The 18,226-nt window shown below is 40.5% G+C and overlaps 1 protein-coding gene across 2 annotated transcripts in view; it reads right to left on the bottom strand.

The window, feature by feature from the left end:
• Window positions 1-18,226, bottom strand: part of ANKRD12 (ankyrin repeat domain 12) — a 121,149-nt gene that overhangs the window by 21,624 nt on the left and 81,299 nt on the right. For both annotated transcript variants that reach the window (XM_067547707.1, XM_067547717.1), the window contains one exon: window positions 12,480-17,215. In XM_067547707.1, the coding sequence (XP_067403808.1) occupies window positions 12,480-17,215 (4,736 nt within the window). The remainder of the gene's footprint in view (window positions 1-12,479; window positions 17,216-18,226) is intronic.

Below are 18,226 nucleotides of genomic sequence, written 5' to 3'. Positions count from 1 at the left end.
GCAAAGACTTGTCAGAGAAGGAATGACCACTTTTGAGGAAAATCGCCTTGCCTTGGTCTCAGAAAAACACCAGAAAAGAAAGAACAGACAACTGTCATGTAGCAATCACACCTCAACCCTGCCTTCCAACACCATCTGCAATGTCTGCGGCTCAAGAATCGGACTTCAGTCACCAAAAGATGAATATAAAACAGAACCTGTGGAAGAGATCATTCTTGACCATGAGGGACTGCCAACTCATGCTCCTTGCAGAGGGAAAACTATGGGCAAATGAGACCCATCAATGGCCCTCGTGCAGCTGGAAGGTCCATTCTCTCAAAGCCAGCAATTACGTTTGTAATACCCACCGCCTTTGAGTATACCACAGTCCTAATCTCTGCCACAACCACCCCTACAGGTGATTTGCCAACTCCAAACTGGTTAACTACAGACCTGTAGCAGTCTGGAGTAGCTGCTTCTGGACCTGCATGGCCTCTCTCATGTGGGTGTCATGATGGTGGAGAGTTGGGGCAAGCAGATCACAAACCTCCAGGAACATCTGCCTCCTCATTCAAAAGTTCTGTACCCAATGCTTGTCATTCCAGATCTTGGTGACAATGTAATACCATCAGTCTGTGCTTGTGGCCCTGCTCCAGAAGTACCAATCTATATAGGGGGAATCTGCAGCTATAGAAATAGGCATGAGCAGCATCTGCTAGGTCACAGATGGCATGTCAGTAATCCCCCCCTTCCGAGAGCTGCCTTCGGCATGCCAAAAACTGCTGCTGAAATGTCCCCCAGGATTTCAAAGATGCTTCACCTGATTCCTGAAATAGGATCGACAGCATGACGTGGAGAAGTTCTTCTAGTGGATCAAGATCCATATTGATGGCTCCAGCTGCTTGGGAGTATCAAAATGTTTTGGCTGGACATATTGGCAGCCTAAAACCATCTAAAACACTTCTGGTCAACTCCCATGGGATGGACGGACAAGTTCTCTCACAATCCACTAATGAACCAAGCATTAGAATGGCTACTGCTTGGCAACGAAGCTAGGAACCCTGGGATACGATGGTATACACCCACAGAAGCTGAAGCTTTGAGAGGTTTTAAGGGTTTCCAGTACAATGGTGGATGCACAAATGTATGGTTGGAAAAAACAAGAGTTTGCAGACACAGGTCAAAAAGGGTATGCCTACATTGCAATTAAAAACCTGCGGTTGGCTTGTGTCAGATGGTTTGGGTTCAGGATGCAGAGCTGTCTAATTGCAGTGTAGAATTCCAGGCTTGGGCTGCAGCACGAACTCTGGGAGCCTACCACCTCGCAGGATCCTGGAGCCCAGTCTTCAGTCCAAGCCCGGAAGTCTGCAATTAAACAGCCCTGCAGCTTGAGCCCTGTGAGCCCAAGTCAGATGGCATGGGCCAGCGACCAGTGTCTAATTGTAGCATAGACATATCCAAAGATCCAGGTTTACTGTTCTGTGTAGACATATCCATTGACGTCAGTGATGCCAGGATTTCAGCTTCAATTTTTTTATTTGTTGGTTACAAAAAGCTGTTCATCTAAGAGAGACTTTCTACTTATAGCTAAACCTAGATTTTTCAAATTATCATAAGCAACATGTCTGTCTAATCCATTAGGTGAACAATTACTACAACTGAATACAGTAATTTAAAAAACTGGTTCCTAATTTATCGAAGATTAATTCAGCTAGGATATGCAGGTATAGGAAAATCACAAAGACAAATGACTGAGATATAGCTAGGATGCTATCCTCTGTTCCAAGAATTATCTTGAGATCTAATTTATCTTTATAAAAGATTGAGTAAAAGATCAACAGAAGCGGTTTATAGTTTTTGTCAGCTCTCTAAGCTCTATATATCTAACTGAGGCAAAGAGAACATATACTGTAAAAGTCTCAGTATTCAGGATCCTATACCAAATGCTGTGTCCACCAATACCCACATAGTAATGCCTCATGAAAGCATATCCATCAACTTGTAGCTTGAAAGATTTCCTACACAAAGACAAAACTCTGCCCAAAAGGCTACGCCATAAGATGGCTCATACTAACGCAAACAAAAAGAACCTTTGTTTAGTGACTGTCTACGTTGCATTAGGACAATGGTTTTCAACCTTTTTTCGTTTGTGCACCCTTAAAAATTTTCAAATGGAGGTGTGGACCCCATTGGAAATCTTAGACAATCTGCAGACTCCTGAGGGTCCACATACCACACGTTGAAAACCACTGTTCTGTAATAATAACCGTTCGCGAACCTGTTAAACATAGTCCGGACACCCCCCAGGGGTCAGTGGACCACAGATTGAAAACCATTGCATCAAGACATATCTCAAACACCCAAAACCTTAAAAACACAGAAATGAGAAAAAAGTTTCCTACATTCCTTGCAACCTTCATATTGGCTAAAACAATGTTGACAAAACTCCATACGGCTTTCAGTTCCACCTCTAAAAGAAAAAAAAAAAAACAATACATACCCTAAGTTCAAACTCACACTTACAAAACCTTATTGATCTCATATGCTCTTTTATTATTCATTTGGGAAGTTGTTTCTTTCCCTTTAACATTGCTGAGGTCAAATCTTTAGGTCACTTGCTAGCTTATATGAGGAGAACCCACCTAGGGGTACTACTGGGGACACACTTTTCCAGAACAGTTGCACAACAGCTCGTTAGGCAGCAGTGGAAAACTGGAGATTAGAAATCCTGGATTCTTTCCTTGACTCTGAGAAAGCAGTGTGAGGGTAGTGGTTAGATACAGGATAACAAAACCACATACATGCTACTGAAAAGTAGCACGGCTGAGTGGCTAAGATCTGAATCTATGATACTGAAGACCTGGATTTTATTCCCATCTGTGCCAGAAGTGACCTCGTGTAAACTCTGTTAATTTATTTGTACAGTACAGGAGAGGGAGATGGCAGTTCATACTTGACTGACTTCTAGAGCTACGGTCATGACCTTTTTTGGTAGTAAGAGTGAAGACGTGCATGTTAATATAAATAATCAGTAGGGGGGAGATTTGAACACATTATCTCCTGGTTCCCAGCTCAGAAAAAGTTCTCTTAAGGATTTCCCGAATGGTGGGTCACAAGAAGGTTTGCCATTGGTCCACATCCACCGCCGGAGTAATCCATCACTGGGCCTTGACCTAGGCAAACATACGTTTTTCTTGGCCTGGTGTGGAGGGGAGAACATTGAGGGTGGGGGGAATACTGGAGAGCAAGCCTGCGCTGCACTCACCCTGCACTGATGCTCCTGTCCCATGGGGCTGGACTTGTCTAGCCACTTCAGGTATTGCAACTTGGGGTCTCTCAGGTTTGGCCCAGTCTGAGGGTGCACCACGTCAACACCTGGAGCAGGGAACTGGGCCTAGCCACACAGGACAGGAACTGCCACTGGGGGGTGAGTGTGGGGCAGGCTAATTCTCCAAACCCTGGCCCTCCGTCTTGGGGCTTCCCCTCCATCACTAGCTAAGATCATGGTTGCGATGCCTAAGCAGAGGGTGCATATATGTAATGCTGGGTTGCACAGAAAGGAAAAATGCAGTTGGTTGGTCGTCTTAGTAAAAAGTTTAGGAACCACTGCCCTAAGCTACAGGATGTGTGATGTATCAGTCTAACACACACATAGAAAAAACATTAAGTTGTCAGAAGTCCTCTGCAGACAGCAGTCCACCACATGAACTATGATGACAGTGAAGAGTGTTGACAGTACTGGCTTCATGTTTATATATTTATAAATAGAAAAGTTAAAAATATAATAAAAATGAAAATAAGAAGGGGGTACTTCTAACTGGCATTATCCTAACTAGCATAGTTGGTTATGTGAGGCAAAACTCAGATCCAAGGAGGTTACATATTTTTGCCTAAAGGGACTTTTGGTGAATGATAACAACTATGTATGTTCTTTGGGAAGGACAGGTTTTGCATAAAATCACTAAAGTCACCATAGAGAACTGCTGAGATGGAATAAAAGGCTCTTAATCCCCATCCTCCAGGTTTGTTGTCTATCCTTGTCTATTGAACACTCCTGTTCCTCAGAACTGGAAAAGGCCTTACCAAGGAAGGATACCCTGGGCACCGCCCCTTTAAATCTGCAAGTTTTATAAAAGAGGAAAATGTGTGGTGGGTGCACAGTGAGAACTCCTGACTATGATCTTATCTGCTCCCATGTTGTTGGGGACAGAGAGGGAGCAAAAAGAGAATGCAAGTACAGCCTTCTGAATAAGACCCACTTCAACAAAAAGTGGGTCCATTAGCAAAGACTTCCAAATATCCAGCTTCTATACATTTTAGACTTAGCAAAGACCAAATTGAGACACTTATGAGGCAAGAGTAGAGCTGGGAGAGCCAGCTCCTCATTATTATGCTTCCTACATTACTGGGGCTATGTTCAGACTTACGGCAGCAAAATCGTCGCTGCCAGATCGATCTTTCTTGATCAACTGAGCGGTCAGTGAGACCTGCTCAATCGATCAGGAAGTCAACTGAGTAAGTCCACCCCCTCAAGTAGTGTAGTGCTGAGCCAGTGCAGTGAGAACAGCACGCAGAAGGGAAGCTGAGCAGTCAATGTCAGTTATGCAAAGTACTCTACATAGTTTGCGTAACTCCCGTTGACTGCTACTGAATTGCGCGGTCAGTGTGAATCAGCCCTGAGTCTCTACCTCTGGACTGTGGAATCCTGTAGAGAACAGGAATATCTCTACCTGGAAATGGGATTGAGCCTGATTGAACCTTTTGTTTCCAAGAGGGAAAGGCACATGGATAGCAGGAAGGACTCATTACTATCAATTCTAAGCCATATGCCATCACTCTTTCTTCTGATCCTCCATTTTTAAGGAGATTAACCTGATAGAATCAACTGATCCAGAGGCTGGGCTGCTAATCGGAAAACTAGGCACCAAAATGTTGCAGTTTACTGACTGGAATTTTGGATTATGTGGAGGCGGAGAAGAAACAGTGCCCAGATGGTTGGCAATCCTGAGCAACAAATAAAACAAGTGATTAATGCTAGTGAAAGTGATCTGAAAAACCAAATAGCATATGTGTGTGTGTGTGTGTGGAGCAGGGGAGAGGGGTGTTACTGCTCATTTATTATTAGTTCATAATAAATGGGCTGCAGAGGAGAAAATCCCATGGAGAAGAATACTGCTCACAGGAAGGTGGCTTCTCTGCAAAGGACACACAATGGGCATCACCAAACATATCAACCTTACTGATGGAATAATCAAAATTTTAACTCTTATCTTTCCCATTCCCTGCCATGAAGGAAAATGTGTATGCTAAGAAGAGGTCATGAAGCTCTGAAAGTAGCCTTGAGAAGCCAAGAGGCCATTAATAGGTTTAGAGCATTAATTTTCCTATCAAAGATAGATAAATTAATCATCCCTGATCTGAGAAAGAAAATCAAAACAAAAAACCCAAAAAAACAAAACACCCACCTAATTCTTTAGGAAAGTGTAGTATGTGAAACTAAACTGGGAGAGATTGAGCTAGATGTATTTAAATATGACCTAAACTACCCAGATTTACAGGGAGATCACGGATACATCTAATGTGTTTACTAAAGAGACCCCACACAATATTTTACAACCGTCAGGCAGGAGATTTCTTATAATGGTCACCTCCTGAAGAGTGTTCACCTGACTTAAATCTTGGGCTGAAGACTCTTTAGGTTAGAGCATTTCTTAATTCTAACTGGACATAAACAATTTAAAAAAAATGTAACTATGAAGCTCATCACTTCAAGAATATTAAGAAATACACTAATAAACAAACAGAGAATAATTGTGTGATACTGAGCACTTCAAGACTAGAAACAATAGGCAGAGGAAATACTAATTGATAGAGCAATATTATACTAGTATATTTGTATGCAATATTATGGTACACACTATGGATTGTTGCTAAATTTCAGGAAAATTTAAAACTTCAGCATCACTTATGACTACTTAAGAGGAACCTGTAAGAACCAAAAGACTGATTGATTGTCAAATTTACAAACTTATCAGTGAAGGATATTTTTCCATATTAAAAGGAAAAAACAGCAATAACCCTTCGTAACTGTTGTTCTTTGAGATGTGTTGCTCATGTCCATTCCACATTAAGTGTGTGCACGCCACATAAACTGGTGCCGGTGATTTTTTCCCTAAGTGGTATCCATAGGGCCAGCTCTGGCACCCCCTGCAGCCACACACGTATGCACCATTTGTATAAGGGGTGCCACCATCTCCCCCCTCAGTTCCTTCTTGCTGGAACTCCAACAGAGGGAAAGGAGGGTGGGTCATGGAATGGACATGAGCAACGCATCTTGAAGAACATCAGTTATGAAACCATTTTTTGATTCTTTGAGCGCTTGCTCATGTCCGTTCCATGTTAAGTGACTCAAAAGCAGTGCCTCTGGCAGTAGGCTGATAGTTCACGGATGTGCCAGTTGTAATACTGAATCCAGCACTGGCCCCCGTCTGTAGAGTGATGGCCTGTGGGACATACAGGTGTGGATAGAAGACCAAGTCACAGCTCTGCACATGTTCTGTATCAGGATCGGAGCTAGGAAAACAGCTGACGACACCTGAGCTCTTGTGAATGGGCCATCAGTGTAACCAGAGGTGTGACCTTTGGCTACTCATAACATGCTTGGATGCAGCTGGTAATCCGGAAGGAAATCCTCTAGGATGATACCAGCAGACCTTTCATCCATTCAGCAATTGTGATAAAAAGCTGCGTTGTCCTGTGAAAGGGCTTTGTCCTTTCTATGTAGCAGGCCAGAGCTTGTCTGACATCCAAAGTATGCAGGCACCTCTCCTAGTTAAGAGTTGTGAGGCTTTGGGAAGAAGACTGGCAGGAAGATATCCTGGTTGACATGAAATTGTTATACCACCCTTGGCAGGAAAGCTGGGTGAGGGTGCAGCTGGATCTTATCCTTGTAGAACACCGTGTAAGGGGGTTCTGAAGTTAGAGCCTTCATTTCAGAATCTCACCTTGCTAAGGTAATTGCCACAATGAAGTTGACTTTCCATGATAGGTGCAGGAGGCACCAAGAGGCCAGGGCCTTGAAGGGAGGTCTGGTGAGTCTTGACAGGACCAGGTGAGGTCCCAGATGGGGTCCAGATCCCTGACCTGTGGAAAGAGTCTTTCTAGACCTTTGAAGAACCTGACCATCATCTCATGTGAAAAGACTGACCTACCGTGGGTGGGTGGGTGTGTGAGTGAGAGAGAGAGAGGTTGAGATGGCTGCTGGGTGTACCCTGATCGATGATCGTGCCAGTCCTTGATGCTTAAGGTGAAGCAAGTAATCTAAGATGGAATGCAAAGGTGACTGAACCAGAGAAAGGATTTGTTCAGATATGCAGCAGGTGAAGCGCTTTCACTTAGCCAGGTAAGTGGCTCTGGTGGAAGGTTTTCTACTTCCTAGAAGGACTTGTTGGACCTGTCTGGAGCAGGCCTGTTCCTCAAGACTCAGCTATGCAGGATCCATGCCTTCAGGTGTAGGGAGGTAAAGTTTGGATGCAGCAGTCATCCATGGTCCTGCAAAATCAAGTCTGGATGGTTCAGGAGCGCCCAAGGGATTGTCACTGCTAGGTCTAGCAACATGCTGAACCAGTTTTGACAGACCCATGCCAGAGCAATCAGTAAGACCTGTGCTTTGCCTCTCTTGATCTTTATGAGGACCTTGTGGATGAGGGGAACTGATGGAAATGCATACATCAGGATGCTGGACTACTCCAGGAAGAATGCGTCAGAGCGCGAGCTGTTGTCAATGCCTTGCAAGGCATGTAAATGGAGACATTTACTGTTCTGTTGCGAACAGATCCACCTGGGGAGTCCCCCAACTTTGGAAGATGATCCTGACTACCTCTGGGTGCAAGAACCACTCGTGCCGAGAAGAGCGGGACCAACTGAAGTGATCTGCCAATGTGTTCTTGACTCCTGGTAGGTGAGAGTCTTCTAGGTTGATCGTATGTTCCATGCAGAACTCCCACAGACGTCCTCTTGGCAGAGGGCTGAGGACCTTGTTCCCACCTGCTTGTTGACGTAATACATTGATGCTGTATTGTCTGTCAGCACCCATACTACGTTGCCCAGGAAGGAACACTTTACAGACCAGTTGCATTGCTCTCAACTCTCTGACATTTATGTGTAAAGTCAGCTCCTCTCTGGACCACAGGCCTTGGGTCCTGATGTTGCCAAGGCCCGCCACTCAAGTCCGAGGCGTCTGATACCAGAGTCAGTGCCGGATGGGGGGCTGCAAAAGGAACCAGTTGTTACATGACAAGGATTCACTCACCATGTTAACGAGACAAGTATTTGTGGAAGGATCGTAAGGACCATGACCAGGGAGTAAACCGACGCCAGCCATATTTGGAACTCCGGGGACTGGTGACGAGGTCCCAGTGACCGCTGCTGAGGCATCGGTGATTGACATGGGGCTGGGGAGCGGCGCCATAGTATTGGGGATTGCTATGGGGGCCCCTTCATGGGCTTGCCCTTGGATGGGCTCACAGCTGGTTGCACCAGCAAGGGATCCTGGTCCAGAAGTCTCCCCTCCCGAGGTGTAGGTGGCACAGGAAGTGAGACCAGGTCCTTAACCACATGAAAAGCCTCAGGCATGGATGGCACCACAAGGTGTGAGGTACCCCTACCGCTCCCAAGAGTTGGTGGTGGGTCCCAGATCGGACTGAGAACTCCAATGGGTGAGTTCCGGGGAAGACAAGCGGCCTATCATAGGTCTCTGCTGGTCCCCCACTCCCTTTCTGTCCTCCTTTGGTGCTGAGGAGCACCCTATTCCAGTATGTATCTTTCTGTGTCTTTTTTTCAACACCGGGGATGGCGACTGGTGCCAGGACGAGCTCGGTGCCAGAGGGGCATTTTGAATCGATGCCAACCTACTGGGCACCAAATCTGAATGGCCCAGCCCAGAGGCTGATCTAAGAGCCGACTCCATCAGCACTCTCAATCTGATGTCCCGATCTTTCTTAGTGTGCAGTCTGAAGTTTCTACAGATCCTGCACTTATCCTGAATGTGAGTCTCTCCCAGGCACTTTAGGCAGCTCTGGTAGGGATCACTCATGGGCATGGACTTCTTACATGATGCACATGGTTTGAAGTCCAGGAATCGAGGCATGATCTTTCCCTGGGGCTGTGTTCCATGTAGGACTATAACTACAACTATTACAGTAAGCTAACACTAATTAATTTAAACACAACTATATGCACTAGTACTTAAAAGGAAAATCATTGTTACTAATGCTTGCCAAGGCAAGAAGACATTCCAGCACCGTCACGGGCAGTAAGAAGGAAATGAGGGGGAAGAGGGAGCCAGCAGTGCCCTTTATGTTGGCACATACGTGTGTGGCTACAGAGGGTGCTAGAGCTGGCCCTACAGATACCATTGAGGGAAAAATCTCCAGCACCAGCGCACACACATCTACCATGGAATGGACATAAGCTAGCACTTGAAGAAGAAGCTTGTTATTTTTAGCCCTGATCTTCAGTCAGTCTTCAACTCAGCCTTCATTTGTGAGCACAATTAGCACTTTTTGGAGCCACAAATTAAACGCAAGCACAAATATTAGTAAATAGTGCAAATCACAGTTAGCTATCTACTTTTTTAGTCTGGGTGCAATCCAATGCAGAGGTAAAGACGACAAGTACAAAGTAAATAACAAAAAGGGAGGCAGACTCAGGAAAAATCTGACCTTAACTTTCTACAAATTTTATCAGGAAATATAAATAGAATTACAGCTGAAATCTAATTTTTTTTTTTTTTTTTTACTTCTCTGGGCAATGGGCATAATCTGCCTATATCTGATTCTCTCAAACCTTTATAGAAATAAATTTGGCCAACTATGCTGCTCATCTCACATTAAGGACATTAATGGTATTCATTTTTGTCTACTTTCTGGTACAATCTCTAATTGTTTTTGTAAACTACATCATCAGTAGAGCTTATAATTATTTTGCTAATGTTATGTGTAGCCATCACAAATACTTCTCTTGTTCAAAGGAATTATGAAGAACTTTGAATCAACACCAAGTTTTTGGCAACTATTTTTCACTTATTTAGTGTCCTTCATCTAAGAATCTCAAAGTGCAAGGTAAAAAGTATTATAATCTCAATTTTACAGATCAGTAAATTGCTGAGATTAAGTGTAACGTTTTCAGAAGTGTTTAAATGACTTAGGAACCTAAATTCCATTGACTTTTAACGCTACCAAATAGCTTAAAACATTTAAGTAATGGTTAAATTACTGGCATTCTCAGGTTAAAAATATAATTTAAAGAACAAGTTTCCCTACCCACATTACTACCAACATCTTAATTTGTTAGAACTCTAAGAAACTGAATTTACTTTAAAAAATGGGGGGACAACTGACTAAAGACAAGTTCTCAGACACTGCAGCATTGTGCTAATCCAGCAATAGAATATTTATATGCAGCCCCACTGTATTGATCCAGATTTTTTAATAGTTCAATTATATGAACAAACTCGTTTTAAAAAATAATGCAATAAATATGCCTTGTATTATTATTTTACTAATAACAATTATACAAGGAATACTTGCCCCTTGTATCTGCCTAGTTTAATGCCTTTCTGCACATCTGGACAATGTTCCCTCAGTGTTCACGCTAACTTAGTATGTTTATGAAAAAGTAATATTTCATGTGTTCTGAAAGAGCAAAAGGTTGTGATTTGGAAAAGCAAAAGCAAAAATGGTTACTTAAGAAGCAATAACTGCAGCAGATAATTAGATTACCTTTAAAGCAGAAACGAACTAAATGAAAGTATTTTAACAGGTGGTCACAAATTAAAAATTGCTACAACATAAAGGTCATTTTACAGCAACAGCCCAAAATACCCATTTTGTTTATATGCAGATGCATATATCCCTATGAACTTTTACTTAATGTCTTAAATCTTCACATCTTCATGAAATGGACTGTAGTTTAGCAGTGATTTTTCCTGGGATATTGTCATCAGATTAAAACTGAACAAATAATTATGATGGTCGTTTTGGTCTGCTATATTGTTGAGTATCCCACAATCCCATGGGACAACTTCCTTAGTCCTCTCAATCCCAACAACCTAAAATCCACTCTATTGAAAACGGAAGACACCCCCTTTTGCGAACGGCAGCAACTCAGGTTAGTGTTAACCCATTCTCTTCTGATCACTGATCTCCAAGCACACTATCAGAGAGAGCCTCCTGGGTTTGCAATGGAGAGTGAACCGATCAAGGCTTTTGCAAAGTGAGCTCCTTCAAACTTCCTGTAATGTGCACGGTAGGCAGTAAAGTTTTCCCACTGTGCACCACAGTCCTAGGGCTAGAGCGGCCACATTTCGGGGCGGGAGGCACTAGGATCTATGATCACTTTGACTTGGGTCTGTGAACAGCAGTGTGGATGCCCGAGCCCGGGATTTGAGTATTGGTTAAAGAAGTCTTAATGAAATGTTAAAATACAACATAGATGCTCAAGCCTAGGCTTCTCTAACACTCGTCAGCTGACTCGAGTCCAACTAACCCTGGGCTTACACTGCAATATAGACATACCCATAGAGATTTAACAGCCTTCAGGGTCTCTCCTGGGAAGTGTGCCTGGAATTAAATCTGGCATTCCTAGCAGGCCTGAGGGACTGAGTCAGGGAATGAGTTTCCACAAGCTAAATTATGCACCAGCTAAAGGAGTCAAACTCTGGGAAGACAGTCCAGCATGTCGTGCACTTCTTGAACCCCCATCATGGTTCTGATCTGGGCATAATTCCAATACTGGGGCTAGCCCTGAGGGGCTTAAAAATTAGGGAAATATCCCTAACACCATGCTAGCTATGCTAAAAATAAAACAAAAAATTATATCTATATATTTTTTGGGTTAGCTCAACTTTATGGTCCTAGGAAAGCAATGGACACAGAAGAAAGCCTCTTGTGCTCTCTGTGGTGATGGACAAGGAACTGAGTAGCTGGGGAGGATGCATTCCCTTACACATCCATGGGTGCTCAACATGACATCTTGAGAAAGTGTGCATGCACAGCTTCCAGTAATCAGCTTCCCACAAGTTTGTCACCAAAGGGCACCAATCCCACAAGTAGGAATGCACAGAAGTCCTCAAAAAAGAAAATACAATTTTAGCATTGATTTCACTTAGGAGGGCTTTTAAACTGGAGAATGCTTTTAAATATCTGATATATTTGTCTTTCATATATTATTGTCTATTTTCTGTTACAGAAATTGCTTTGATACTACTGCTCATTGCTTATGGAGAGGAAATCATGTGCACTCAGGGGCAGTACCCATAACACTACTCGTCATCATTGGTCTGCTTATGTTTTTCAGCAAACGTTCTCTGCCCAGCATACCAGAAATAAGGATAAAATTTTCCAATGTTCTCAAGTGAACTGAAAAGAATATGAAAGTTATACAGTGAACTGAAAACATGCCATTCATTGTATTGTACATCAAAAGATCTTGTTACTTACAGTTGGAATGCATATCTTGCTCAAGGGATTGCCATCCAGTAGATATGATCCATTGAAGGTCACATATTCATCATAATACTGAGGTGCCTGCGGAATAACGCTACACAATAATTTACGTTTTTCTTCAATTTTTTTCCTTATATGCAAGTATTCAAAATATGGATTTGCTCTCTCTGAACTGTATGGCTGAATCTCATCGAGTTTCAGAGAATCTACAATAGCTGCCAGAGACTGCTGGGTTTTCTCCTTAGCTTGCAGTAAAGACGGATTCACTTGCACAGGCTGAGGCACACGTGACACCTTTCTTTTGCGTGGATGGTGTACTTGAGCATCATCTTCCTCAATTAATCTTATCCTTCCTTTTATAGATGCAGATGATTCAGAGTCTTTTTCTAATATGTGTGTGCAACCAATAGGATTCTGTTTACTCTGATTAGCAAGCATATTTGCTCTATTTCTAGTAATTCTTTGAGGAACTTCTTGCTGTTCTGTTTTATGATCCTCAACTGTTTCTTCTACTTCTAGTTTAACTGTGTGACTGTATTTATGTACTTCTTCTTGTGCAGTTTGCTGTGAATTATCTTCCAAATTAGACAAAGGGTACTGTGGTGGGGCATGTGTTGAAATATTTTCTCCTCCATCTACAGTGCAATTATTTTTATTAGCAGATTCATTTATCATTCCTTTTGGCATTCCCGCATTTAGTTCACATAGATCAATATCAGCTTTACTATTATCTAAATGTGTTGAAACCAAATTTTCTAACTGGGCTTTTTCATTTTGGGTTTCTTGAGTATTAGCTGTGCTACTATCTACTTCATCAGCTCGAGAATTCTTGTAAACAATTTTACTGAATGTATAAGAATTTGCATTTAGTTGTGAACAAGCATCATTTGCAGTAAAATCCTTTTCTGGCAGGAATGTAGATAGAGTACTATCTCTTCCAAAATTCTGTAAAATATTTTTAGTGGTGCTTTCAGGATATACAGTCATAAGCACATTTGCCTTTTTAATGTTTGACGGGAGCAAAGTGTTTTCAGTTTCTCGTGTACTACTGGTGTCTGTGTCCGTGTCCAAAACAGAATTGGTAGTTTGAACTAGATTTTGTTGCTGCTGTACAAATACTGGCTCTTGATTGTGAATACCTGGTAAAGATATGTGTTTAGCCATACACTCTATATTTGGAAGTGGCTGGATATGCAAAGAGCAGGGTGACTGTGAAGACAAAAATGATGTAGAGTCCTGAAAACTGGAATGCCCCTCAATTTCAGTGTGTTGAGGTAAAAACTCAGACAGTTTCTGCTCTTTTAATGTCCTATTTTCAGAATCATGCAATGCTACAACAGTACTAGTATCCTGCTCTGATGCTCCATAATCTGAGCAGCTGAATTCATTACTTAATGAATTAAGTCTGTCAAAAGGCACATCCCATGGTTTAGTTAGCGGATTCAGACCACTTTGACAACATGGCTCTAGATGCATATGAATTTCTTCTGAAGGGCTCAACTGAGCAGTATTTTTAACAATATTTGTATCCAATGTAACATGTTTGTTGCTACCAGTTTTAGCTGGAGAAGATGTAAAATTGGTATGTAAACTGGACATACTATTTGGAAAATTCCTTTCAGGCAAACTACAAGAAGATATTTCTGGTTTGGGAGAAGTACAAGCATGACTTGAAACTGCTAGTAGAGCGCACTGACTATTTTCTTCAGATGTTCGAGGCTGTTTTGCATGTTCAGAAATAACAGTAGGCATACTACATCTTCGCACTTCTACAACAGGTCTACAGTCATTTAAAACCAGTTTAACATCTTCAACAGAAGCTGATCTAATGTAGGCTGGTGGAAGTTTGTTTGCAAAAGGAGGCTTAATGCGCTCTGGCAACTCTGTTAGGATATCCGTCTCCTTTTCAAGAAGGGCCGGTGATTTGGCTAAAAATGGTGATTGTGAAAAGGACATTTGAGAATCAGAACCTTCTAGCAAAAAGTCTGAATCATATTCAATTGTGGGTCTTGGAGTAGTTACTGTAGTATGGCAAGAATCTTCTGAACTAGCAACTGAAATCATGGACACTGATCTGGAGCTTAGACCTGTTTTTTCACTTTCTGATCTAGGGGATCTATTTAAGTTATCTAAAACTAATGATGACTTTCCAGTATTTGTTAAGTTCTTTGTGTCTACAGATTGGGATCTACTACTTGTAGCATCTTTCAGCTGCTTTTCCTTCACGTAAATGTCTGTCAACTCTGAGCTTTTTGAACGAATCAGCTCTTTGTTTTTTGATTCAGTTTGTGAATGTTTTATTTTTTCTTTATCTTTTATCTTGTTAAGTTCTAAACAGGACCGATTCCTCAATCTTTCCTTCTCTTTTTGTTTTATTTTTTCTTTATGTTTCCTATGCCACTGTTCAATTTCCAGATCTTTAAGGCTAAGCATTCTTTCAAAACTAGTTTGCATTAAATCATCATTCACTAATCTCTTTTCTTTAGGTCGAGTATCTTTAGGTGCTGGTGCTGGTTTAGCCTTAAGTTTTTCAGGTTCAAGTTTTAGTTTAAGAAAATTATTTTGCTGCATTTTATCTTTATGTTTGTCTCGTTCTTTGTATCGATCTATATCTTTATCCTTTTTATCTTTCTCTCTCCCATCTGGAGTTTTCAGCAATTCATCTTTTGGTTTCTCTTTCAAGAACAATACTTTTTCATGCAATGCTTTACTACTTTCAGTAATATTGCATCTCCTCTCTTCTTGAACGTGCTTTGAGTTTGCTATTGTTAAGCTCTCTTTATCTCTGGACTTTTCCTTTTTCTCCGCCTCCTTTTCTTTGTCTTTATTTTTGCCTTTTTCTGGTTTACTATATTCACCTTCTTTTTCTGATAGTTTGACTTTTCTTTCAATGCAGTGTTTTTCTTTGCTTTCAGCCAGATATCTGTCTTTATCAATCTTTTCCTTGTCATGTTTTTTATCAACTTTTTCTTTGTTTCTTTCTTTATCATCAAGTTTTTTAACAGTACTAAAATTTTTTATCTTATCATTTTCTTTATGACATTTGTCTACTTGCTGGCAATTTGGCTTTTCCTTTGCTTTTTCTATACTTTCATTTAGCTCTGCTTTCTCTTTCTCTGGCTTATAGTCATGTTTTATCTTTTTCTCTTTATCTACATTTTTTCTGTCTACCTTCTCTGTGTCCTTTTCTCTAACTGAAGTTCGCTTCTCAGCTTTTTCTTTGTTTTCTTTTATGCATTTTTCCTGCTTTTCAATATCTGCTTCTTTTTCTACTAAATGCATGCTAGCTGACTCGTCTTTAATACCTACACCTGAACAAAACAATTCTATTTCTTTATCTGTGAACATGTTCTCTTTTTCTTCTTTTGTATCTTTCACTTTTTCATCCTTAAAGAATTTCTCATTTTCCTTTCTGATTTTTTCTTTTTCTCTCTCGTCTTTAAAACTTCTCTCTTTCTGGATGTGTTTCTCTTTTATTGATTTATCTTCTTTCACCATTGTTTTTTCCAGTTTTGATTTTTTCTCTGAGGGAAGAGATTCATGGTCGATATTTAACAATATATCTTCAGTTTCATCACTTTTAAAAAAGTTCTCTTTCCAAAATTCTCTGTCAAACTCAATATTTCTTTGTACCTCTTTAGCACTATCTTTGTGTTTGTGTTTTTCCTTTTCTCCATCCTGGTCTTTTTTGTGCTTGTCCTTTTCTCTTTCTTTATGCTTCAGTTTATGTTTTTTGAGTGTTTTACCTTCCTTGTCTATCTTTTTCAACATACATTCTGAATTCTCAAATGCTGAACTATTTTCTTCCTCTTTAATTTTAGGACTAGATTTTTCACCAAACTCTAAGTGAAAATCTTTTTGATGCTTGCTTTTTTCTTTGGGTTTGCAAGATTTGCCACTAGAGCTTTCCACTAGATATTCAGAATCTGTATTATGGTCATACCTAACTGCTTCAGAATGTAAAGATATTTCAGAACCTCCTGGTGATAAGCATGTTTTAGTGTTTTCTTGCTTTAGTGGTATTGACTGCTTTTCACTTAATCCACAGGGATGTTTAGGCGATTTGCTAGCAGTGATATGAAACAAGTGTAATGAAGATTCTTCTTTTGGGCTAAAAGATTTTCTAAATGTCTCCTCCTCTCTAGCTTTGTCTAAAGAATCTAGTCCAGAACTAACTAAATTTGTCACTCTAGTATTTTCCTTTTCTTGCTTTAGTTCTTGATTTTCTTTATTTTTGCTTTGATTTTTTAGCTTCCTTTTAACCTTCCCTTTTTGCTTGTGGTCATTCGAAACTATATATTCTTTTTTCATTCTTACATCAGACTTTGAAGCTTCTGTGACAGAACAGGGAGAAGAGACAATCTTTTTGTCTTGAAGAATTTCTTCATCTGAACTTTCAGAACTTGAGTACAAAACTCTGGACGGTTTCTGTTTTTTACTTTTATATGATTTTGGAAAAACAACTTTTTCCTGTTTCACAAATAAATTATTCTTTTCTATTTCAGACTCATCCTCTTTTCTTAGATCCTTTCTAAGAATACGTCTGCCATCAATCATTTTTATTTCATTTTCATCATCATCTTTAAACTCATATTCATCAAGAGCAGATGAAAGGGGTGCCTTACTCGGGACCATCTGCTTGCTGTCATTGGCAAGAGATTCTTTTTCTGCTTCAGAATCAACATTCCCATCTACACTGGAAGGATTTACAGATGGAGCCTCTTCAGAATCTAGATTGAGAAAACAAAAATGGAGATATTAAATATCATTTGTTTTCTTACAGTTAGTGACAACTCTCAGAATCATATTTTAAATGTTATGACACATAGATAAATCATTCACTAATTACAAAGATAAAATCTTCACATTTTAGATGAAGACAAATATAAGTTTACGATTACGTAACAGTATTATAAAAGACAGCATAAAATACCACATAGTGCAGAATTCATCAGTACTATTACAATGTCAGATACTCTATACCTCAAAAGTCAGTGGTTTTAAAGTAGTAGTCTGACCTAACCAGACATTTTTTACACATACAAACTTAAAATCAAACAAAATATTGGATGCAAAAATAGTTAACTATGATAAATTTATGGATTTCAAATTCAAAACAAATGTGAAAAAACAGAGCAAAAGTATGAAATTCTGTTAGTATACAGCATACAACAACAAGCAGTTTATTAGTTTGTGACTTCTCAATAAAATCAGGGTTACATTACTTTATATTTTCCATAGTTAAGTGAGTACAATGTGATGCGTGAAAACAGTATTAGTATTTCACCTCTAGTGAACTAGGACCAAGTTCTGATTTAACTCGGTAAGAATTTGCAAGTCTTATCTCAATCTTCATTTATCACAAAATTATCACTTACAGTTCGTCTACACAGGGGGTTTAGTACACAACAACATGAGTTAATTCGGTGTGAAAATGCCTGTGTACAGATGACGCAATTCATTACAGTATGCTAACTCTGCATTTACCACTTACTCTATCGTCCTCTTTCAAGGTGTGCTAAGTTTGATGCAACTTGAATTAATACAGCCTATTGTTTATTTCCATGCAATACTTTCATGCTTTACTTTGGCAGTCCTGCAACTGCTATCCCATACTGCTTTGTGAGTGTTTGTACCTGATCTGTCTGTTTACCTGTGTATGTTTCACCCTATGGCTCTGGGGTGAAATTGACCAAATGTCCTCCCTCCCTGTTTAAAAACTGGCAGAGGGCCAGAATTTG

This window comes from Emydura macquarii, unplaced genomic scaffold (assembly GCF_026122565.2).
Source record: "Emydura macquarii macquarii isolate MOO-44397 ecotype Brisbane River unplaced genomic scaffold, CSIRO-AGI_Emac_v2 contig_212, whole genome shotgun sequence".
NCBI classification, from domain to species: domain Eukaryota; kingdom Metazoa; phylum Chordata; order Testudines; family Chelidae; genus Emydura; species Emydura macquarii.
This window is presented reverse-complemented; position numbering and strand designations above follow the sequence as displayed.